Raw genomic sequence first — 24,903 nt, forward strand, 5'->3', positions numbered from 1 at the left:
CCCCATTGACTTTAATGGGAAAACAGAAAACGAATAAACAAATTGGTTTTTCCCCCTATGAAACTAACGCAACAAATTTGGGTCCCAGCGAAACAAAAACCGAATTGAAACACATTTTTTCCTTCTGCACATCCCTAGCATGTGGAGGACAGCTAGCTGTGGACCAATCGCATACCAGTAAAGCTTGTTGGCTGACGTAAACTTTGGCTCAGGTGAGAGCCAGGATAGGAAGGGGTATTCTTTTGTGCCAGCACAAGCCAATGGAAGAGTTGATGGGGAGGAGGAGAAAGTAGAGGCCAGGCGGAAGAGGAAGCAATGGTGGTAGCATTCATGTTCTTGTCCCATGCCCTTATTTTATTTTATTTTTTTACATCATTGCCATGAATTCCTAGAGAGGTAATGTGTCATGCATACACCTCCGGAAGCACCAAAATGTCACAGTCTTCAAAAATGACAAATTCGACAGCAACTCATAGATCAGGGTGAGCCAGATTGGGGTTCAAATATGCATTACATGTGTGGGTTGGAAAGGACAGGATAGGCATAGTTCAGGGTGCACACTTGCATTGGTTTGATCAAGCTGACCAGGGAATTACAACTCAGTTCACTATGCAGTGTATGGGCAGTGAGAGAGATAGAGGAGCAAACCAGGTTTTGCAGTGACTATGCCTTTTGCTAAACATTGGATTGCTGCCGTTACCTGCTGCCCTATGATTGCTGTGTCTGGCCGAGAGTTGCTGTCAGTCTGCTATGGTCTGACAGAGGTGTTGCTGGCTACAAAGTTTATGGAGGTTAAAGGCTTCTTGGAGCAGAGTTCAGAACGATGCCTGTGGCTAGGGATGTGAATCGGGCTTCGGACGATTGAAAATATCGTACAATATTTTCAAAATCGTCAGAAATTGGGGGCTCCCCCAAAACGATAGGAAAACCCCACAAAATTGTTCGTGGGGGTTCTCTTATCATTTTGGGGGAGGGCGGGAAAAATGGCACACAAAAATAACCTCTAAACCCACCCCGGCCCTTTAAAACTAATCTCTTAGCTTCCCCCACCCTCCTGACCCCCCAAAAAACTTTTTACAGGTACCTGGTGGTCCAGTGGGGGTCCCAGGAGTGATCTCCCGCTCCTGGGCCATCGGCTGCCACTAATCAAAATGGTGCCGATGGCCCTTTGCCCTTACCATGTGACAGGGTATCCGTGCCATTGGCCGACCCCTGTCACATGGAGGGAGCACTAGATGGCCGGCACCATTTTCCCGGTTCCGATTCATATCTGTACCTGTGGCCATTAGGGAGTACTCTTCTCTGACATAAAGAGGGAAAAAGACTTGGGGTACTAGGTTTTGTACCAGCTGGGGAATGGGAGATTCATTATAGTGACCTTCACCACCAATTTAAAAATGTTTATGTGCGCCGCATGTAAGCCTTTGGATTACAATTAAACTGTTCCATGTTGTTCCAGTGCTAACCCTTGAATCCATTGTTCCATTACCATACCCTGGGGTGGAAGGGATACCTCTTTACACATCCCAGTGGAACTCGTGGTGTGCTGAGTGCACAGTGCATGGCTGCTAACTCCTGTGGGTTAAGGAGCAATAAGCATTACAGCACAAACCTGTAAGCGGCTAGCTAGGGTATAATTGTATTTGTTAATGCATACATAATACTAGGCCTGGTAATTAGTATGGAGCTATACCCATGAGAGTTATGGTGAGCTCTCTAGGAACTTAAAGGAATACCAGACCTTGGAGGCAGGCAATGCAAGGTGGAGCAGTGGCCTAGTGCTAAAAGCAGCAGGCTTGAAGCCAGGGTTTAAATGCTGCTGTTCCTTGTGACCTTGGGCAAGTCATTTTATCTTCCTTTGCCTCAGGTACAAGCTTAAAGGCAAATTTTCAAAATGTTTTGTGCATAAAAATTAGCATATATGCACATAAGTAGCCTTTATACCCATATTCCATGTTTTATAAACTTTGAAAATACACGCATATGTCTGCTTTTGCATGCATATGTACACATGTAAAAAAAAAAGAAAAAAGGATGGAATAGGACTGTTCCAGGGTGAGGCCAACACTTATGTGCGTAAGTTGCTATTTTAAAAGATACACACACACATTTGTGCAATGTAAATTTACACTTGATAATTATCTGGTGTAAGTAATAATAAATGTGCTTTATTGGGTACTAGTGGCTGGGTAGGAGGTCTGGGTGAAGAACCAGGTCCTTCCAATGAGCTGTGGAAGGACTGGGTGAACTGGTGGACTAATTGGTAAAACTGGCAATTTCATTCACATGTGAATGTTTTCAAATGCACATGCGTGTAAAAGTCTACAGTTTTAATGCACGTATAAAATATAAGCTCATATTTTTAAAATAGCTGAGTAAAGTACGCACACTGAATGCATTGATATATGTGGTTTCAGTTAGGGATGTGCATTTGTTTGCAACAAAACATGAAATAGAGACGATATTTTCTATTTCGTTGTTTCGGGAGGGGAGGCGACAAAACGATAAGAAAACCCATGAAATTTCATGTGGTTTTCTTATCGTATTTCAGGGGTGGAGGAGAAAGGGCACATAAAAAAACCCCAAAAACCCCAAACCCACCCCAACCCTTCAAATTTAATTAATTGCAACCCCCAAGACTTGCCTGACCCCCTCCTCCAGCGGGGTCTCGGGAGTGATCTCCCCCTCTTGGGCTATCAGCTGCCACTAATCAAAATGGCGCGGATAGCCCTTTTCCCTTACTGTTTAACACAGGCTTTCGGTGCCATTGGTCAGCCCCTGTCACATGGTAGGAGCAATGAATGGCCCACGCCATTTTTTAAGATGGCACCGGCCGTCCATTGCTCCTACCATGTGACAATGGCAACGATAGCCCCTGTCACACGGTAAGGGCAAAGGGCCATTGGCGCCATTTTGATTAGTGGCAACTGACGGCGCGAGAGGGGGAGATCATTCCTGGGACCCCGCTGGACCACCAGGGACTTTTGATATGTCTTGGGGGGGGGGGGAGGGGTCGGGCAAGTCTTGGGGGGTCGGGAGGGTGAGGGGGTTGCAATTAATTAAATTTGAAAGGTTGGGTGGGTTTGGGTTTTTTTTGTTTTATTTTTGTTTTTTTTTTTACAACCCCCCCATTGGAATTCATTAAATCTGAAGGGTAGGGGCTGGTTTCGGGCTTCGTTTCTGGGGCAGACGAAATAAAATCGGCCCGAACCGCAGGAAAATGAAATTTCCCGCGGCGGGCCGATAACGAAGGCCACCCCGAAAGGTTTGGCCGAATCACATCCCTAGTTTCAATGCATTCCATTCATTCGCCCGTATGTTGCGGGGCTAACTATATGCATATTTTATAAAATGCACATATATCATACATGCATTTTCTAAAATATTATAGTAAATCTGATCGTGGCCACATACATGCGTTTATGCCACCGCTTGCAATTGTTTGAAAGTTATCCTCCTTGATTTTAAGCCCTTTGGAAACAGGGACATACATACAGTTCCCACATGTAATCTGCTTTGAAATGCCTGAAAAGTGGAATATAAATCACCCTATTCATATTTTGTTACTCTAAGTATAGAATAATATTCAAAATTGGTTTGTATTTCACTCTTTCACAATGTGTGCAATGTCTACGTTAAACGCTTTGGGGCCGATGTAATAAGGTGCGCTGAAGCTGTCGAGGGTTTGTGCGCGTGTGTACGGGCGTTTTTCTGTGCAAAGCCCTATACGGGGATGTAATCAGGGTTTTGTGCTCACAGACCTGCAGTTTTTCCTGTGCAAATGCATGCTAACAGCATGCAAAGGAGGTGATTAGCTAATCCTAGGCAATGCAGGGAGCCGCGCTAATGCAGGTTTTTTACCGCCATGGTCAGGGCACGAGTTACGTGTCAGCGCCGACTCAGGGGGCCTATGTTGGCATCCGAGTGTCCTGGAAACCACCTAGCTGAGTGCCTATCTCGGCTTCCGAGTGGCCAGCTCAGCTAGGCGCATTTTTGGGCACCCGACGGCATACATTCGCAACCAAGTGAAGCGCCGAGCTACCATTGCCACTCGGGCTTTGAGCTAGGTGCTTACTTGGTCATGAATGTATGGCATCGGGCGCCCAGAAAGGCGCCTAGCTAATATTGTTGCTCGGGCTCTGAGCTAGGCGCTTACTTGGTCGCACCCGAGCGGCAGTGGTAGCTAAGCGCCTTTCTGGGTGCTAGACGGTATACATTCGCCACCAAGAAAACACCTAGCTCAGCACCCAAACAGCAAGGTATCACCTATGAAAATATTTGCCCTGTTTTCTGCAGCACAGTTAATTGAAATATTAAAAATACTTTCCAGGGTCATACTTTCCCTTAATGGGGAGACCTGTTCGCTTGCTCACTCGCTTTTATGGGCGGATAATAGGGGTGGGTTTTGAGCATGGATGCGGCCACTTATTACGTAGGCCCTGTGCCATGCTTAGGTACGCACAATTTTCCGTACGGGCGCAGATTTTTGCGCACAAATCATTTGCATCGTTTGTTTCTTTTACATCCCACGGAAGCAGCAGTTTCAGCCGCGTGTGATCAAAACCCGCGCACATAACGAGCGCCTGTTTTGCTGCAGGTCTTATTACATTGGCCACTTTGTGTGCAAGTCATTTATTACTGTACTGTATTCTACAATAATAACAGCAGCATTGTTTTGTTTCTCTTGAGATACTCATTTCAGGGACATTTCTCTTCAGGTCTATTTGCAGAGGGGGGAGTCTTCGTTATATAGGCCACACCCTTGGGTGGGGCTACACATACATGGCGGCTTACAGGTCAAGAAACAGTTATGTCAAACCAGTAGGGAAACCCAAGGGATGAAGGGAAAGTTTGGACACACAAGAATATGTGTCACCAGCAGAAGAAAAGATGGTGGGAGTAATGTTTTACACATTTTTGGCCTGACTTTGTCTAGCGTATTGTCCAAATCTCGATGTCACATCTGCAAACAGACAGATCAGAGGCAGTTTAGCAGAGAACTACAAAATGGTGTAGTCTGCACTATAAGCCTTATGAGTTGAGACTTAAGCACCTAAATGTTTATATCCTGGAGGTGAGGAGAGTGAAATAAGATGACAGTTATTCAGATAGCTCAAGAATGTAAAAAGTGCATAAGAAGCAAGTATATATATATATTTTTAGGTAAACTAGCAGTAGAGACTGAATACATGACGGTGTTTTGCAAGTTATCTTTCAGTGTTGGTTCACAGTGACCTTCCCTTGATGATTTTATACTCATCTGAGATTCTTGATTGTCCAAGCCCCTGAGGCAGCGGTTGTTGAGCTGCGAAACTCGGCCTGAGTCGGGCATTTTTATGAATACGACTATACATCTCTACTTTAATAAATATTTGGAAAAGATCAAGGCATCTATTCTTTTTTTGTTTACCTGACGGCCATTATAGATCGCCTACCTCTTTGTTATATATATTTTTAGAGCTTTAGAACATTATGTAGGATTGAAGGGGATTAGGCTCAGCAGTAACATACAGAAGATTGTCTTCACAGAAAGGTTAGAGGGTACATGGAACAATCTCCCATAAGAGGTGACGATATCAGGACTCTAAAAAGCATGGGATAGATGCAGAGGATTATTAGCAGTGAGAAACTGAGGGTAAAGTCAATGATCACTGGGTCTACACTACTGTATTAAGCAGAGAAGATGGGCAGATTGACTGGGCCTGGCAATCTTTATTTACGATCATTTCTATGTTTATAAAATGTATTAGGACAAAAAGAATGCAGGCCTAGAATTCCATCCAAAAGACAAAACAATAGAGCAAAAAAAACAAAAAACCCCAGAACACAGGCAAGTAGATATTTTGAGGTATTTAACTGAGACATACCATTTCAACAACAAACATACAAAAAGTTCAAGATGTATTTTAAGCCCATTTTTAATAAATACATATTGGAACATATATCCCTACGGTATATACTACAAAGCTATTCCCTGCTGTTAAAAGCTCATAGGGCAGTTTTCAAAGGGTTTAGGAGCTTAACTCTTGGAGTTAGGAGCCTAAATTAGTTCCTTTGAAAATTGATTTGGAGCTCAGCTTTGGTTGAATATTGGCTTCTGATTGTCTAATGGCAGTGTGCTGTCCGATATTGAGGGTTTGGTTTTCCTCTCTTCTTGTAGCCTGGTGACATGAAGGACTGGTTTGTTGGTCGAAGCAATGCCCAGGGAATAGACCTGAACAGAAACTTCCCTGACCTGGATAGGATCGCCTACATCAATGAACGAGATGGAGGTCCAAACAACCATTTACTGCAGAATCTGAAGAAAGCTGTAGATCAGAACACCAAGGTGACTGTCTGTACCGTCTGCTTTTCCTCTCTCCCACTGTTGTAGGTTCTGCAGAGCATTTGGTAGACATGGATGTGTTTGGAGACCGCCCCGCAAGTGCGCCTTTGACTGTTCTAGTTGCATCTCATGAGCAATTTGAGAGAGCCAGTCCTGATTTGCTAACCTTTAAGCACAGGAAGCAACTTTGGATAATGTAATTGTTGCTTTCATAAGCAAGGTATTATCTGGCAGTGAGAGTAGCGCAGAATCTTGTCAAATTCTGGAAGGCATGCACATGGTATGCCGTTGTCTTCCTCATGCATGAGCCAGATCTCTCCATTGAAGTGAAACTGAGGAGGCAGCAGATTCAGGTTCTTAGATAGCTTTTTACTGATATGAAGAGGCACTGCAGCCACTCAGACACAGGAGCCATAGGCCATTTGATTATACTGATGCATTTTTCTATTTTCTCCTAATTTTAGTGTATTGGCCTATCACAACTGGGGACTGATCCCATACAGCCTGCCCACAGAGAATGATCCAGATTCAGAGAAGCCCTTTAGACTGTGATCTATAATTACGATTTCTGGCCCTTCCTTACTTAAACGACAATTGTATTAAATACCTACAGTACCTGAATGTAATCCACTTTGAAGCGCTGAAAAAAGTGCAAAAAGCGGAATATAAATCTAAATAAATAAAATAAAATAAAAAAATAAATATTATGTGAGCAGCTGTAATCATGTGATTTAAAAAGAGATGCTGCAGTCAGTTTCCAGTTCAGCCCCTGCATCATAGCATTGATCTGCCATGAGGTAGCTGAGCATCGATTCTCAAGGACTGAATTCTGAACCTCCAGGGTCTTTCCTTCCTACCTCAAGCCTTCTCTTTCCGTAAGAGGGGAGGTGGGTGGGTATGGAAGTCTTGCTTCTTCTGTAGCAGTCTTTTTATTCTAGTTCAGGATTGCGTCTTCTTGCTGCAGGACTCTCTTTTCCTTCATTCTTTTCACTTTAGCTATGTGCAGGGTGATTTCTTATCAAAGTTCTTTCTTCCTGTTCGGCAGCATTTTCATTCCATTTTGAGATTGCCCAAAGTAGCTTACATCTATCTTCCTAACATTTATTTTGCAGTACTGCCTGTGGTTTGCTTGCGGTCTAACTAACTTACATGATAAAAACAACGAGTAGTGCAGTAGCCTCAGTTAAAGATCCATTATATGCAAATGTTGCAGCAGGATTGCATTTAGAAGGCAGAGAATGTTTTAAATAACCAAAAGTGGTTTATTGAAACCGTAAAGAATTAATTATCTCAGGTATTGCTGAAGTAGCTGTTGTATATTGACAGAAGCAGGTATGTTTCTTTATTTTTCTGGTGAACAAAGGTTAATTGTTTAAAGATAATTTTGCTTCTTACACAATTTTATCTTCTTTCTTACTTGTAGTAATTTGTCCCTCCTGATCCAGCACGTCTGTGAAAAATTGTATGTAAAGGGGACTCAGCTACTTCAGCTATAGCTGTGAAAAATCATTATTAACGGTTTAAATAAACCACTTTTGGTTATTCAAAACATTCTCTGCCTTATATATGTGATACAGCTGCAAAATTTGCATATAATGGATCTTTAACTGAGACTACTGCACTACTCATTGTTTTTATTGATGCTTATGTGCCGCAGTCCTTCTCCACTTGTCTCACTGAATTAAATGATGCCTAGTATTATTAGAAGCTGAGATGCACATATTCTATGTGCTTTTTTTTTTTTTTTTTTTTTTTTTTAAATCTCTGTATTTTAAAATGTTACAGATTGCAGGACTTCCCTGCCTTCATTCCTGTGCTTTTGATAAATACACTAGTGAGGCTGTCAACTGCAATACTGCTCAAGTCAAAGTAAACATGTTGGTTGATATGGTGTGAAGTAAAGTAGTTTCTTGTCTATTTCTGCAGCTCGCTCCTGAGACTAAGGCAGTCATTCACTGGATTATGGACATTCCCTTTGTTCTCTCAGCCAACCTTCATGGAGGAGACTTGGTTGCAAATTATCCCTATGATGAGACTCGCAGTGGTAAATATTACTGAAGATCTTAGATTTAAAGACAAGAGTAATCTGACTGCCTCCCCAAATGTTTTATAAATACAGTGGAAAAGTAATGTTTCCATTCTTCATGGTCCTCCTTGAAACAGTCAAGAGGCCACCTTTGAGTAGAACTGTAGAGCACTAACCAACTTGCTGGACTCAGGATTCTCCAATGGGGAGGCAGCTTACCTGCAAGACCCAAAGGGTTCACTTACGCAGTCTCTCCAATAAGTCTCCATATGTTGAGTGTTTTCAAAAACAAAATTATGCTTTACTGATGTCCAGAAATCAAGTAGTGCGGTCATACAGAGGTGCAGAATACAAGAAACAGGTCTCAAAAATACAGTCATCCAAAACCACACAAGTAGAATAGCCAGGAAAATGGGACCACCTCTAATTACTAAGAGGCTTCTTTTTCTTTAGAATCCAATCTAGGACTTAGAAAAAATCCTCCTCTCTCCCTTTGAACATTAGAAATACCTGGCTTGTTGGTTGTCTCTCAGACAAGCATTCCTTATCTCAGGAGCTAGGAACAGGTACTTTCTGGAGCATTGATGGCTCTTGGGTCCCTCCTGGAACACACTCCAGCCGACTAAGACCTAGATTCATCAATTCGCTATAAAAATAGCAAAAATAGTGCCTGCAATAAAAATAAAATGGCAAGGTTAGGCTAAGTTTTCTGAAACTGCATTGATATTTTCCACAACCTATGATATAATTATTGCACTGCATGCTATTTTCGCATTACACACTAAGTAATCTGAGTTACAAAAAAGTTAACTATTTATACCACTGTAAGAGAGGGCACTAGTAACTCGGGGTGAGGTTTGTGGTGTGGGGTGGGTTTTGGGGGGTAGTTTTACATGCATAATCATATGTACAAACTGCACAGTTCCCATCAGTGAAGATTTAATGTGATTTGGAGTGATGAAAGCTGAAAGAAGAGTAGATTTCTACTATTTACCTCACCCCGAGTTCATAATGCCCCCTCTTACAGTGGTATAAAAAGTTCAATTATAACTGAGCCTCCACAGCGGCTCTCTCTCTCCCTCCCCTCCCCCCTACTCCTGAACCGGCATTTGTGATAAAAACTTTCAGCTGGTAATGCAGGCATAACACACAGAAAAAAAGTGTAGTTATTTCTGGCGTTAAAACCTGTGTTGCTGTGCATTGCTTTATCGCACACCATGTTAACCGTCTCGATCCTGATTTCCATTTACTCCTCCCACTCAAATAATAATTTTAAATTTGCATACGCAATTTGCGATAATTTATTGCGTGTGTTACGGAGTTATCACGGGCATTAGAGCCCTAATGCCCGTGATAACGCCCTAACGCAATTTGATAAATGACCCTCTAAGATGGCAACCCACAATCTCGGGAGAAAGAAATAGCGTGGAAAGAGATATTCCTTGCTGCTCTGGTTGATGACTCCTTCCGGTGACTCATGGACTCATCTATGTAGCTTTGAATAAAGGCCTGCCCTGTAGAGGATGGACTATGGCAATCACTCCGTGAAGACTCCCATGGACACTCCCGTAGCCTTGCATAACCTTTAAACCTTTAGGGATTTTAAACGATTACAAAAGTAGAATACTATGAATCAATGTGTCTCAATCCTGTATTTTAGGACTTTTAGTGGTAATTTTCAAAGCAATTTCTTTTTTTAAAGTCTAGTTTTATGCAAATAAACAGCTGTCCTAAAATAGCCCGGGTCTCTGAACATAAAAAAAGAAATACCTTAAGCCTGTTACATGACCTGTAGAGGAGGAGAGGTGGGGGACAAAGTTTGAACATATACACAGACTTTTTAATTTTATAAAGTATGCACACAAGTGTATACTTGTAAGTTACATGAGGCTATTTATGTGCGTACTTGTTCAGTTACTGGAGGACTTTCAAAGTGAAAAGCTTGCTTTGAAAATCCTTGGTAAAGTCTGCATGTATTAAGGTACCTGCAGGCTTTACTGTTATGCAGTTCATAAAATTAGCCTCCCTTTGCAGGACTCTCCTTGTAATGTAGACTGTATAAAATGAACTCGCAGTTAATAGGGGGAGAGTAAAAACAAGAAAGGGAAAATGTGCTAAAATAAAGTTCACGCAAGATGAATATATGTTCCTTTGGAAGTTATGTTTGACTGCCTATGCTCCTTCATAACTGCTCCAGTGCTGCAATCTATTACCATGTTGACAAGATAGGCCGAGAGCTCGGGTGCCATGATCCATCATTCTCAGCTTGCCTGGGTTTTTTGCCCAGTTTGTATATGATGGGGATGCTCAGTTCTGCCCCTTACAAAAATAGCAGCAGTGGCTTCAACTGGTCGGAGTGTGCCAAGGGTCACAACGAGATCCTGCCCCTGTTGTGAAGCCAGCATAGTGTAGATCTGTTAATGAGGAGTGCCACTCCCCATTGGGAGGGGTCATAGAAGTAAATAAAATCTCTGCACCCATGTGATGCTAGGAGCATTGGGTTGAGGATTCCAAGATCAGGACACTGCATCTCCTCACAGAGTGGTGTCAGTGGGCTTTATCCCTTCACAGGGAGAGTACCAGGAGAAGATGATGACTTGCTCCTGCTCAGTCTGGGAAAAGATTGGCCAGGAGAGGAGAAAGCTTGGGATTCCAAAGTCGCACCAAGTAGAAGGGATTTCTTCAGAATGTGAAAAGATTGTTCTTGGGAGGTGCCAAGGAGTGCTGACTGACTAAACTCATCAGTCAGAGGTTCCCCTGAAGATATAAGGGAGAGGAAAAGGAAGAAATCTTGCTCCCCAGAAAGGTGCTTGGAGGGCCCAGGGAGGAAGGGTACCTCTCTTAAAGAGCTTACTACTTTGGTGGACTTTGTTGAGTTATTTGGAAAGAGGCTGTTTATTTTTAGTGTAAATTATTTTTCCCTGCCATCAGTAACAGTAAAGACTTTATTTTTTTAACAAAAACTTCTGAGTTTGTATAGTGTCTTTTGTGCCTTTTGCTGGACTGGTGTGTAGAAAGAGCCCCTGTATGAAGAAGAAAACCCTAAGGGCCTTGAAAAGACTGTATTTTCCACCCTGTGTAGAAATTCTGGGAGATCATGGGGCCTTGCGTGGTTTGTGACCCTCACTGTGTGGCCCCTGTGCCCAAGAGCTGACCAGGACAGGGGTTACATGAATGTGTGCCTAGTAGCCTTCCCACACTCCAGGAATTGTAACAGAAGATTTCTGGCTAAGGGATACGGATTGTTGTGCTAAACAGATCCTGGTGCAAGTGTTCCTTTTCATCAGCTGGCAGGTGTGGCTCTTGCGTGACTCTTGGGATTCCCTCCCTCATAGGGACAGTGAGCAATGCCTGGTCTATACTCCTAGGCTTGCCAATGCAAGGACCAGGAATCAAGCTAGAGAACCGAACCACAGAATGTCCAGGATTAAGAATGTTTGGGATGCAACAAGAGCATATGTGTGGTTATAGATAAGTATTATTCAAAGTGGGCCAGATTTTCAAAGGGTTACACGTGCAGAGCCTATTTTGCATAGGCCCGGCGACGTGCGCAAGCCTCGGGATGCGTGTATGTCCCGCGGCTTTGTGAAAGGGGCGGGGCAGGGGTGGGACCGTGCTGGGGGATCGCCCAGAGGCAGGCGCAACTTATTAAACAAAGGTGAGGGGGGGGGGTTTAGGTAGGGCTAGGGGGCGGGGAAGGGAGGGGAAGGTGGGGGGGGGGGGGGGCGGAAGGGAAGTTCCCTCCGAGGCCTCTCCTCTAGGGTTCGGCATGCGCAAGGTGCACAAGTGTGCACCCCCTTGCGCGGGCCGAACCCGGATTTTATAACGTGTGCGGCTGTTATAAAATCGGGCGCACATTTGTGCGCGCAACCCGGTGCATACCTCTTAAAATCCGGCCCAGTGTATGTTGTGATTTTTATTTTTCCCTTTCCTCATCTGCTTCCTTGGATGATTGGACTTGAGCAGTTTATGTCCCCTGATGGCTGGAAGGGGAAGTCTTGTGCGAGGCTCGATTTTCTAGAGATACTTCCCTGCAGCATGCAGCTGTTCTCTCTTCCGCTGTGGCTTGTAAACAACAGCTCTGTGAAATATGTACCATCTACTTGGAGTTGCTGGTACCAGATCACAGGAAGATCCAGTCTTGTTTCAAGCAAAGATTTAAACTGATTGAGTCATACTTTTTTAATATTTCTAATTTTTGTGTTGCTGTTCTGTTTTGTTTTTCTTTTTCTAATTTTTTTTTGTAGGTAGTGTGCATGAATACAGTTCCTGCCCCGATGATGCTATTTTCCGAAGCTTAGCTCGTTCCTACTCATCTTTTAATCCAGCCATGTCGGATCCCAATAGGGCAACGTGCCGGAAGAACGATGACGACAGCAGCTTTGTGGATGGAACAACCAATGGTGGCGCTTGGTACAGTGTTCCTGGAGGTTAGCTTCATGTCTGCATATGTGGTCTCACAACTCAATAACTGAACAGCCTGATTTGCAGTGGTGCCATTCGAGAGGTACAAACTATTGGCCTGATTTGCTCTAAGGCTTTTCTCCTGTTCTGTGTGTATGAGGATAAAAGCACAGTAAATTGGGCCCTGTATTAGGTGTATGGTGCGAAGAAAGGCGTAAACTGCAACTTGCTCACTTTTTCTGTTTTGTAAGCATGTTATACCATGAGAACAGCAAGTCATTCTGGAGATTGCTGAACTGAGACTGCAACGCCAAATTGATGGTTCATTATATGGGTCTCGCGTCATCTTGGATCCAATTTTCAATGTCGGCATTGGGACCTGGCCTCCGGGTTGGGTTGTAGCATCGGGCCCGGATCTGGGCTCTGGCCTAGGAATAGGCTGAGGCCTCGGCCTTGCTAGGTTGAGGCCGCGCCAATTTTCTGCAGCCTTGGCCAATGCAAGTCCGAGGCTTCGGTTTAGTCCGAGCTGGCAGATCCTTACTGTACTGGTGATGTGGGAGCTGGGGACATACTGGCCCTAACATTTTTCTGGGAGAGAGGGAGGGAGGGAGGGTTCATTTTCATTTTTTGGTCAATTTGTTTTTTTTAATTGCTTGACTTTTTAGTCACATGCATGAAACGAATCAAGCAATCCATGAACTGAAATTTGTGGGGAAAAAACTCCCAAAAACAAACCGAAAAATGAAAAAAAAATGTTTTCCCTGCACATCCCTATATCACACATGAAGCACCAAATTTTGGTGCTTAGCATGTGTTTATGGAAGGGGCAGATTGTCCTATCGAGGCTCTGGTCATGCCCTGGAGGGCCAGTCTGGCTAGTCATGTTGCTGGTGGTTAGTTGCAGTAGCCCCATGCCTGTGGAGCCACTGCATCCAACACCAGCCCAAATAGGAATAGCCTAGTGGTTAGAGCAGTGGGCTACAAGCCAGGAGACCAGGGGTCAAGTCCTGCTGTTGCTCCTTGTGACCTTGGGCAAGTCACTTTACCCTCCATTGCCTCAGGTACAAAAACTTAGATTGTAAGCCCTCTGGGGATAGGGGAATACCTACAGTACCTGAATGTAAACTGATGTGATATCTCAGATCAAATGTTGGTGTATAAAAATAATGAATAAATATGCCATACTGGGTCAGGCCAAGGGTCCATCAAGCCCAGGATCCTGTTTCCAACAGTGGCCAATCTACGCCACAAGTACCTTGTAGGTACCCAAACATTAAATAAATCACAAGCTAATGAATAGCAGTTTATGGATTTTTTTTCTGCTACAGCGGGAGCCCCCTTTCTCCTTCCTGCCTTCTTTTACCCACAGTGGTGGTGGAGGATTTGTGAGCTTGTTTGCCTCAAAGCCCCACTCCTATCATCATGGACTAAGTGGGGAAACACTCCCGCTGCCTCCCCTCATACCTGCCCTGCCTCTGCAGTCAGGAGGCAGCCCACAGATTTCCTACTGCTGCCTCACTGCTGGCTGAATGCCTCCTGGCTCTCACTGCTCTCCTGTGCTGCTGGCTCCCCTCATCCTTCGGCCACGGCAAAAAATAATAAATTAAAAACCAGCATCAGGGCCTTTTACCCCATGGACCTTCCCACAGCAAAAGGTCACCACCTCCCTCAAAAGGCCACCTAGACCCTACTCTCTTGGGGTCCTACCTGGATTTCCCCTGATCACCAATGTAAGTAAAACTTTAAACATTTTTTTTTATTTATTCACAGGCAGAGGTATAGAAAAGTGAGCATGTGTGTGAATGGGAGAGAGAGTGAATGAGTCAATCAGCATGTATGTGTGGACATGAGAACATGTGCGAGTCAGACAGCATGTGTTTGAGAACTGTAGTGTGTTTGAGAGCATATGAGCCTGCAAGCATGTGTGCGAGAGATCATGTGAGTGAGTGAGAGTGTGTGAGAGAGTTAGCAAGTGTGTGAGCATGTGTGAGTGAGCATATGAGAGAATATTGTGAGATAATCGATATATGCCTTAGAGAGTGTGTGTAATCTGTGTATATAAGAGAGAGGAAAAATGTGTGCACACCTCCACCCCGACTAATTTATGACAAACTCAGGGTGACTGGAAGTCAGAGGTTCCCAGGTATGGAGAGTGAAGGATTTTTTTTATCCTTGTTTTAATTATTGGGTGGTGGTGATGTCTGAAGTTTTTAAATATTTTAATGATTTTGGAAGATTTTTTTTTGTAGTTATTTATTGCTGGTAGTTCTATTCATTTGCTGTTTTGAAATATTTTTTTCTTTATATTAATATGGTTTAACTGTTATGTTTCATATTTCTTGGTTTTATTGTTTGATGTTTTATGAGGAATGGTGAAGTTTTTGTTTTTCCATTGCTTACTGCATACAGAGTCTGGCTTTTGTGGTTTTCAGTTCAGTTTTTGCACTTTTCTAATTATACTTTATGGTCTCTCTATTCCGTATTTTGTGAAGATTGATATGTTCTGCATATGTGACAGAGCTGAGATATTCTGCTAGCATTTAATTTCTGTGTAGGGATCATAGCACTTTGACTTGTTCTGTTTTTCTAATAGGAGGTATATTAGTGTTTTAATGCCTGTTGTAATATTTGCAGGGTTGCCTTTTCATAAGTAGGTTTGTTACTGTTTGAGTGTTGGCAGTTAGTGCTATTTTGGTATGGGAGGTTTACATATTGTAATTGTGATTCAGTTTGCTCATGGCTTTCTGAGGGCCAATCCCACATCCAATGTGCATAACAAATGGCCTGATTCCATATGGGTTCTAAGTATCATTACTGGATTGTTTTGCAGGATTTTCTAGTTGGCACTACAGCAGTGCATACAAATATAAAATACATATTTATTTGTTTATTATATATTTGGATTTACTTCACACCTTTTCATTGGTAGCTACATCACTGGAAAGGAGGGTGGTGAGTCAGGAAGAAGTACCTATGTAGTGTTGGGGAGGCTTCTGTCTAAGATGGCTAGGATAAGCTCTGAAAGGGGTAGCTGGCTGGAGAGTGGGGTTACTGAGAAGTGGTGGGAATGGAAAGGGGGAAAGGGGCTGCTGCATGTTGGGGAAGGGCTGGCAGCAAGTTATGAAAAAATTCCCTGGTTAAACATGAATGAAAACACTGAAAAATTCATGCACCGTGCAACAAATATAAATGAGTTGTTGCATCCAGCACATTAACATTATGCATTTATTTACTGGGTTTATTTCTGACAGAGATCCACTCAAAAGCAGGTTACGACTTATTAGAGAACTTGCTTACAGACAAGACGTTTGTAGCTTTGCCATGTGCAAATGGTTCTGAGTAGCAGCAATATAACAATATAATTTGGTAAATTTAAAGTGTGTTTCAGGACTAACTCTAAATCGATCAACAATCATGCCTAAGCTCTAGAAGTTTTAACTCTAAGGATTGTTCTAATTGAAAAAAAAACCCCCCTCTGATTTCTAATTGTGCAGCATTGTTTTAGACAATTCAAGGTGAAATGCCAATACATTAAAATGGCTGTGAACCATATGATGGGCGATTAAGCCACCGAGCTGTATTATGCTGCCGCCGCGGTCGGGGATGATTAATGTGACCGCTAATGATCTTGAGCCCCCCCCTCGGCTCGTGATGTAAAGTGGGGCAGCCAGCCCCTCGTGTCACCTTCCTTCACCGCAGAGTGCAACCCCTCCTGCTAAAAAGCTACTGTTGCACTTTGGCACCAAATGCTTCCTTTCTTGAAAGTCTCAGTACAAAATGTCAATGGTTGAAGAAGCCTGGAGGCTGAATTGCCCTCACATTTTATAGAGGTGTGGTCCTTTCAGAACAGGCTTTTGAGGTATAATACGAGGGTGGTGAAAGGAAACTTGCCCCACCATTATTTATGCTATATCTGTTCCTTAGGTTAGAGCCACAGGCTATGGATGAAGGCAGCCAGGGTTCAAATCCTATTCACGCTACTTGGGACCTTGGCAAGTCACTTCACAATCCATTGCCTCAGGTAATAACTCAGGGCCTCATTCACTAAGCATTTTTCCCATAGACACAGTGTGGTTGAAAAGCCTTAGTATATCAGGCGCTTAGATTGTGAGCCCTCTGGGGATAGGGAAATACCTACAGTGCCTGAATCTAATCTGCTTTGAAGTGTCACAAAAGACGGAAGATACGTATGAAGGATCTTCGTAGATCTATTGAGTTTTGGACTTGCCCGTATCTCTATGACATGTTAGGATGTTTTTGTTGGCACTCTAGGCATGCAGGACTTCAACTACCTCAGCAGTAACTGCTTTGAGATCACAGTAGAGCTCAGCTGCGAAAAGTTCCCCCCTGAAGAAACTCTGAAGAGCTATTGGGAAGATAACAAGAATTCACTTATCAATTACATTGAGCAGGTAAAGGAAGAAAATGTGCCAAATAAAGACTCTGCATGCTGTTTATGTTACAACTTGTTATATTTATTACCATGTTATAATGTAAAATATTCTTGTTATATTTAATACCATGTTATAATGTAAAATAGGGCTGTTATCACCCTATTCCTTTAGTTATCTGGAAACCGATGTGATATCTCGATCGAATGTCGGTATACAAAAGAAATAAATAAATAAATAAATAAATAAATGTGGACAAGTGAAGTAATATTTGCCAAATGCATTGCACTTTTTTCCTATTCTAATATGAGAACAAATGTCAATATTTTCTCTTGATGAAAATGCCGGCCAAAAAGGAATCTGTGATGGTGACCCCACAGCCAATGATACAAAACAAAAAATCCAACTGCCTTTGCCCCAAAGTATAGAGTAATGTCATAACATAAAGGCCACTTTCTTCTACTGGATAAACTGTCATGCTTGGAAGGTTTAGCTTCAGATAAAGACATAATATCCATCCTGACCTGACCTGCCTTTTAGTGAAAGAGTGTCCCACCATCAGATTCAATGGTAGACAGTATTTTTTCTTTAATGATAAACCAGATAGAACGGAGGCGTGGAAATGCTACTTTCTGATTCGTTACTCTAACGAGAAACAATGTCTACAAAAATGTCTACTGCTATATTGCTATAAACAAACCAGAATCCCTTTTATAGTCCAAAGGGACAAGCATATTTATGTATCTATTTATCTTTATCTGTTTGGATGGCCCAAGTTTTTATATCCCCTGTTATTAATAAGGTGTCAGCAAGCAAGACAGTGTAAAAACCCAACAGAGGTCACCTGGTCTCAATCAGTTTCTACCAAAACCTAGTTACATTGCAAGTGCATTTACAAACACTTCTCTTGTGTAAAAACACTTCTCTTGTGTAAAAACAATACTCTGATATCAGTCAATGTTTCATGTTGAACTGCATCAGGAGGAATGTATTAATTATCCAATTTATCTGAGAAAACAAGTTTTCTCTTGGTCTGCTTCTAGTCTCACAGCATGTACAAGTATTATGTGACTGCTGTGTCTTGATCAATTTTACTATAATGTTTTTTTGTTTTGGTTTTATTTTTCATTTTCAATATAGATTTAGCACTTGCAAATATATCATTTTGCATTTTACTAGGTGCATAAATCGAGGTGCCTAAAAGTAGGCAGGGTCATGTTGTCAGATCTTGACCTTTTTTTTTATCATATTGCCCCAGATTGTTTTGTTCTCTGTCATGCCTTGCAGTACAAGATTAGCTAATTTGACACTAGAACCTGTGAATACATGACCAAGGGTTCTTCCATGTCATAAGAACATAAGACTTGCCATACCAGGCCAGACAAAAGGTCCATCAAGCTCAGTATCCGGTTTCCAACAGTGGCCAAGCCAGGTCACAAGTACCTGCCAGGATCCCAAGGGGGAGATACATTCCAAGCTGCTTATCCCAGGATAAGCAGTGGATTTCTGTAAATATAACTTAATAATGGTTTATGGACTTTTCTCACAGGAACTTGTTCAAACTTTTTTAAACATAGCTACAGTAATAGTTTCCCCCACATTCTCTGGCAACAATTTACCAGAGCTTAATTATGCATTGAGTAAAAAAATATTTTCTGTTAGTTTTAAATGTATTATTTAGTAACTTCATTGTGTGTCCCCTAGTATTTGTATTTTTTGAAGAGTATACAAACAATGAATGCTTACTTTCTATTCCACTCATTATTTTATAAACCTCTATCATATCCCTCCTCAGCCATCTCTTCTCCAAGCTGAAGAGTCCTAATGTCACAATTTTGCCTGCTATGCACTTTCACCGTGCCCTGATCCAGTCTGCTATGACACCTCTCCACCAGTAGAGGCCTCCAGTGAGCTCTGTTTCGAGCTACCCAAGCCAACTACTTACTGGCCACCTGACTAAGCCTGTGGTGCAGCCTCCTCACCACCAGGAGCTCTCAGCGAGCTTCATCTCTAGCTTTGTCAGGCTCTGCCTTGCTGCCTGCCCCACTCCTAAGCTCCAACCCCATTTAACCCTGCCTTGCCAGGATCTAAATGCCATTTCTTGGAACCACCCTTGGCTCTCTGACCTGGCCCTTCTTACCTTGCTGTATGCCTTGTGGCCTCTGGGCCTTCTTGCTGCTTGCTCTTTTTCTTGCAGCCTTTCTAGGCATTACCTTGCCTTGGGGTCTCTGGGCCGTCTGCCTCCTTGCTCCTGGCCTTGTGGCCTGTCTGGGCCTTACCTTGCCTTGAGGCCTTTGGGCCATCTGCATCCTTGAACCTTGCTCTGTGGCCTATCTAGGCCTTACCTTTCTTTGTGGCTTCCAGGCCTTCTGTCTCCTTAGGTCTAGCTCTGTGGCCTACTCAGGCCTTACCTTGCTTGGTGGCCTTTGGGTCTCCAGCCTTGCTGCCTTCGGGCTTCTATGTTCTCTGTTCTGTTTCATCATTGTGTGCTCCTACCCTTGTCTGCCTTGCCTAAATCCTGCTCTAATCTGCCTTATTTAATCATATCTTTGTCTGGTCTTATCGTGCTATAGCCAGTCCAGTTCCCAGCTTCCATTACCTGCTATGACTTGCCCAAGCCTTTGTCTGTATGCAGCTCAGCTCCTGCACAGCTTCCAGTCTGTTCCAGTATCCTCTCCACAGCTCCTTGTCTGATCCAGTATCCTGTCTGCAGCTCTTCCCCTGTTTCAGTATTGCCTATTCTAGTCTCTCTGCCCACAACCTCCAGCCTGTGTCTGCCCTGCCTTAACCATCTTATCCAGCCTGTCCTGTTAAGCCCTACTGGCCCCAGAACCTAAGGGTCAAGCTGCGGTGAAGGGGGCTGGCTAAGCAGAAGACCAGCCATCTTTCAACCATGATGCTCAGCCAGTGTACCCCACTGGCCCCCAGAACCCAAGGGCAAAACCTGTGAGGGAGGGGGATGGCTAGGCAGAAGCTCCTGCCCTATGGTCCTACCCTGCTGCAGAGAGGGTATTTTCTGACCCCTTCTCTCATGAAATCTAACCTGTTTAGTCTTTCCTCATAGGGGAATCATTCCATCCCCTTTATTATTTTGGTCACCCTTCTCTGTACCTTTTCTAATTCAGCTATATATTTTTTGAGATGATGTGACCAGAACTGCACACAAGATAAGGTCCCACCCTGAAGCGATACAGAGGCATTGTGATATTCTCTAGAGATGTGAATCGGAACCGGAATCGGTTCGTATTCCGGTTTCGATTCACATGTGGTTTTTTTTTTCATCGGGCCCGATCGCGGTTTTGTTTATCAGCTGCGCCCGAGCCGATAAACAAAAAACCCACCCCGACCCTTTAAAACTAATCCCTTTGCTTCCCCCACCCTCCCGACCACCCAAAAAACATTTCACAGGTACCTGGTGGTCCTGTGGGGGTCCCAGGAGTGATCTCCCGCTCCCGGGCCGTCGGCTGCCATTAATCAAAATCACTAATCACTAATCAAAATCATTTTTAAAGATGGCGCCGGCCATCCAGTGCTCCCTCCATGTGACAGGGGCCGGCCAATGGCACGGATACCCTGTCACATGGTAAGGGCAAAGGGCCATCGGCGTCATTTTGATTAGTGGCAGCCGACGGCCCGGGAGCGGGAGATCGCTCCGGGACTCCCACTGGACCACCAGGTACCTGTAAAATGTTTTGTGGGGGGTGGGGGAAGCAAAGGGATTAGTTTTAAAGGGTCGGGGTGGGTTTAGGGGTTATTTTTGTGTGCCGTTTTTCCCGCCCTCCCCCAAAACGATAAGAGAACCCCACGATCAATATCATGGGGTTTTCCTATCGTTTCAGGGGAGCCCCCGATTTCTGACGATTTTGGAAATATCGACGATATTTTCAATCGTCCGAAGCCCGATTCACATCCCTACTATTCTCTGTTTAATTCTCCATTCCTTTCCTAATAATTCCTAGCATTCTATTTGCTTTCTTGGCTGCTGCTGTACACTGAGGAGAAGATTTCAACATATTATCAACAGTGATGCCTAGATCCTTTTATTGAATAGAGATTCCTAATGTGGAACCTTGCATTGTATAGCTATAATTTGTATTACTTCCCTAAGTGCATCACTTTGCACTTGTCCACATTTAATTTCATTTTCCATTTGCATGCCCAGTCTCCCAATTATGCAAGGTCCTCTTGCAATTTCTCACAATCCTTTTTATATTTAACAATTTTGAATAATTTTTGTCATCAGCAAATTTGATCACCTCACTTGTTCCCAATTCCAGGTCATTTATAAATATATTAAAAAGCCAGTGGTCTCAGAATAGGTCCCTGGGGCGTTCCACTATTCACCTTTCTCCATTGGGAACATTTACCATAAACCCCTACTCTCTGTTTTCTGTCTTTTAACCAGTTCACAATCCACAATAGGATAGTGCATTTATCCCATGACTTTTTAATTTCCTAAAAAATCTCTTATAAATGGACTTTATCAAATGCTTTCTGGAAAACCAAATTTCACTGGATTAACTGACTCACCTTTATCCACATGTTTATTTATGCCTTCAAAAAATGTAGCATATTGGTGAGGCAAGTCTTCCCTTGGCTAAATCTGTTGGTTTTGTCCCATTAAAGTATTCCTATCTATATGCTCATCAATTTTGTTCTTTATGATAGTTTTTACCATTTTGCCTGGCACAGACATCAGACTCACTGGTCTATAGTTTCCTGGATCCCCTTGATCCCTTTTTAAAAATTGGAGTTAAATTGGCAACCCTCTGGTGTTTAGGTACCATAAATGATTTTAATGATAGTTTAGAAATTTCCAATAGCAGGCCTGCAATTTCATTTCTTGGTTCTTTCAGCATCTGGCCCAGGTATGGGTGGGAAAACTCCCTGAAGGTAACAAAGTCTGTCCACAGAGAATCAAAATCTTTCTCTCTCCCCAAGGGTGAAGACTCTAAAAGGGTTTCCTCAAATGGTCTCAGATTGGTACTTCTCACTATTAGCCAAAGTCTTGTTCTGTCTCTTTCTCCGTCAATCATTTATCTTTCTCAGATTCCATGATGGAAAGGATCCTTACAGGAAAAAACAGCTCTTGAAATTCCTCTTCAGCTTGGAAGAGGGCTGCAAAGCACTTCCTCCTGGTTCTTTTAACCAAAAAGTGTTTTCCCAAAACAGATTCCAAAACACCAGAATGCCCTTGAATTAGGTCACCACCATTCCTCTGGTCCCCAAATGAGGTGTCAGAGGAGCAGGTTTTCCTTATCCTGGGCTCCCAAAGAAAGGGTTCCCTGTATTGTCTATCCAGGTGATACCCAGAGGTTTCTCAAGGTTTCCTACCATAAACAAATATCCAAAACCCTGAAAGCACACTCAACCAGCCAGTTAGTGGACTGGAAAAGCAGCTTCCAACCTTGGTCAGGATCCCCAGGCAGGGCTTGCTTGGATTCTCCAGGTAAGTACAAAATCCAACAAAGAAAAATGTCCCTGTACTGCCACCTAACTCTGAAATCTAAATGTACTGCTTCCAGTCTCTCAGTAAAGAGCTGCTTTTATTTTCTCAAAAGAGGGATGGCCATCCCAACTCACCTCACTGTCCATGGCTAAAAGGAGTCACCAAGACACTAGTGGCAATAACCCCCAGTGAGTCATTACATAAGAAACACTGACACATTCCCAGGAAAAAAATAAAACTGGAAATGAAGATTCCTAAATATATCCAAGCAACAGACAGGCTGCTGCTTTGAAGATTTTGTAGACTTTTCCTTGCACTGCCGCTTTAAGAAACCTTTCAAATTTGTAGTTGCCTACAGCCATATGAGGTATTTGTGATGCACACAGGACCAGATGTTTACTTCAAAAAGAGATGACCTTGCTTTCTAATTCATTAACAGCTCATCTTCTAACTAGCTATTGATTGTTGCCCTTTTTAGATACATCGGGGAGTAAAAGGATTTGTCAGAGACTTGCATGGCAATCCAATTGCTAATGCTACCATATCTGTGGAGGGGATAAACCACGATATTACATCAGGTAGGTAACAAACACTGGAATACCTAAAACACTGCTTAAATAATCTTTGATTTTGTTTGTAGGAATTAGAGCCGGCCATATTTGTTCCATGAGGCAGGTACCATACAACTGTAACTTTATCACCTACTCAGTCACTAGAATGATATCAGTCCCCTGTGCTGTGCTGTGCTGTGCTGTGTGTTGGGAAGTCATCAAGAAACCTGTTTTCCATAAACACTTTAAACCTGATTATTTCAGCAATATGATCCAGAAGAATAATTGAGGCAGGATATGGGGGAGAAAGATTCCATAGGGGTGTTACGTTTGGTGGTCTGGGTGCTGCCCCTGCAAACCACTGCACTCACCTCCCTAGCCAGGATGTTCAATTGGTTCCTGACGTGGTCTTACGCCACTGGTTCTCCATGTGGTGGGACGCAACAGTCCTACATGGTGAGAAGCCACCAGCTCTTCACGTGGCAGGAAGCCACTGGCCCCATCCAACCATGCTCCTCCTTAGATGTACGAGTGTGTGTAAGACCACAGCCCATATAAAGGGCCCATGGTGGAAAAAGCCCCATGGCGCCTGCTGATGACATCACATGCTAAGACTTATAAAGAGTGCTCTCTCTCCTTCCCTCACTGCCTCAGCAACAGGTCCAGCTACTCTTTAATAGTGCATGTTGACCTCAGCATTCCAGACTTCATCCAGATTGTCTTCAGTCTTCATCCAGCTTGTCTTTGGTCTTTGACGCGCTTGTTCTTGCCCTTGCCTGCCTGCCCTACCTATTCATCCCTCTACTCCTCCTTTGGATGGATACCTGATTTTGACTCCTGCCTGGAACTCAGATATGCCTGAATGATGCCTGCCTGACCATTGCCTGGATCTTGGATACACCTGACTGCCGCCTGCCCACGACCCTAGCTAACTACATACCTTCTTTCCTGCCATCATCAAAAACCCTACCTAATTCCTGCTGGCCCCGGCACCCAAAGGCTCAATCTGAGAGAATGTGGGCTGGTATAAGTGAAGGTCCTGTTCGGACTCTGCTTTGCCTGGGTCCACCTGTTGACAGTGAGAACCTGCAGGGAGAACCCTACAGGTTGTGTCATTCTTGCTTTGGCCCAAGGATCCACAGTCACAACAGATTGCTGAGACCATGGACTTAGTGGACTTGACCACTGTAGGCCGTCCACTGGCTTAGCCTGTGGGTTGCAAGACAAAACAAGGTACTCTGGAGCTCCTGGCCTCCACGATGGATCGGCTCACCACCCACCTGGTCATCTTAACCACTCTTGCATCACAGCCTCCACCCGCACCGGTACCACTACCTCCTTCAGGGCCCAGTTGGCCAGCTCCAACTTGGTATGATGGAGACCCCAAGCGATGATGGAGATTCTTGAACCAGTGAAGAATCCATTTCCAGTTGCAGGCTCCACTATTTCCTGATGACCAATCTAAAACCACATACATCCTCTCTTTGCCTGATGGAATGACACTGGCCTGGGCTTCTTCTCTCTGGGAGTGAAGGGATCCTCTCTTGCTTGACCTGCAACAGTTCATGGAGCAGTTCTGCATCATCTTTGAGGAGCCAGGTCCTGCAGCATCAATGGCCTCTGATTTACGTCACCTCCGTCAAGGTTTCTGACCCCTGGATGAATATGCATTGGAGTTTCGGTACTGGCTTCTGAGCAAAACTGGTGAGTAGACAGTTTAGTCGCCATATTTCTAGAAGGCCTCTCTAGGAAAATAA

At 43.5% G+C, this 24,903-nt stretch overlaps 1 protein-coding gene across 1 annotated transcript in view; it reads left to right on the plus strand.

Annotated features, from left to right (window-relative positions):
• The window catches only part of CPE (carboxypeptidase E), a 177,689-nt gene that overhangs the window by 111,227 nt on the left and 41,559 nt on the right, over positions 1–24,903 (plus strand). The window contains exons 3-7 of the mRNA XM_029571522.1: positions 6,161–6,328; positions 8,252–8,369; positions 12,599–12,781; positions 17,028–17,167; positions 23,074–23,173. Coding sequence (XP_029427382.1) covers positions 6,161–6,328; positions 8,252–8,369; positions 12,599–12,781; positions 17,028–17,167; positions 23,074–23,173 — 709 coding nt within the window. The remainder of the gene's footprint in view (positions 1–6,160; positions 6,329–8,251; positions 8,370–12,598; positions 12,782–17,027; positions 17,168–23,073; positions 23,174–24,903) is intronic.

This window comes from Rhinatrema bivittatum, chromosome 1, assembly GCF_901001135.1.
Source record: "Rhinatrema bivittatum chromosome 1, aRhiBiv1.1, whole genome shotgun sequence".
NCBI classification, from domain to species: domain Eukaryota; kingdom Metazoa; phylum Chordata; class Amphibia; order Gymnophiona; family Rhinatrematidae; genus Rhinatrema; species Rhinatrema bivittatum.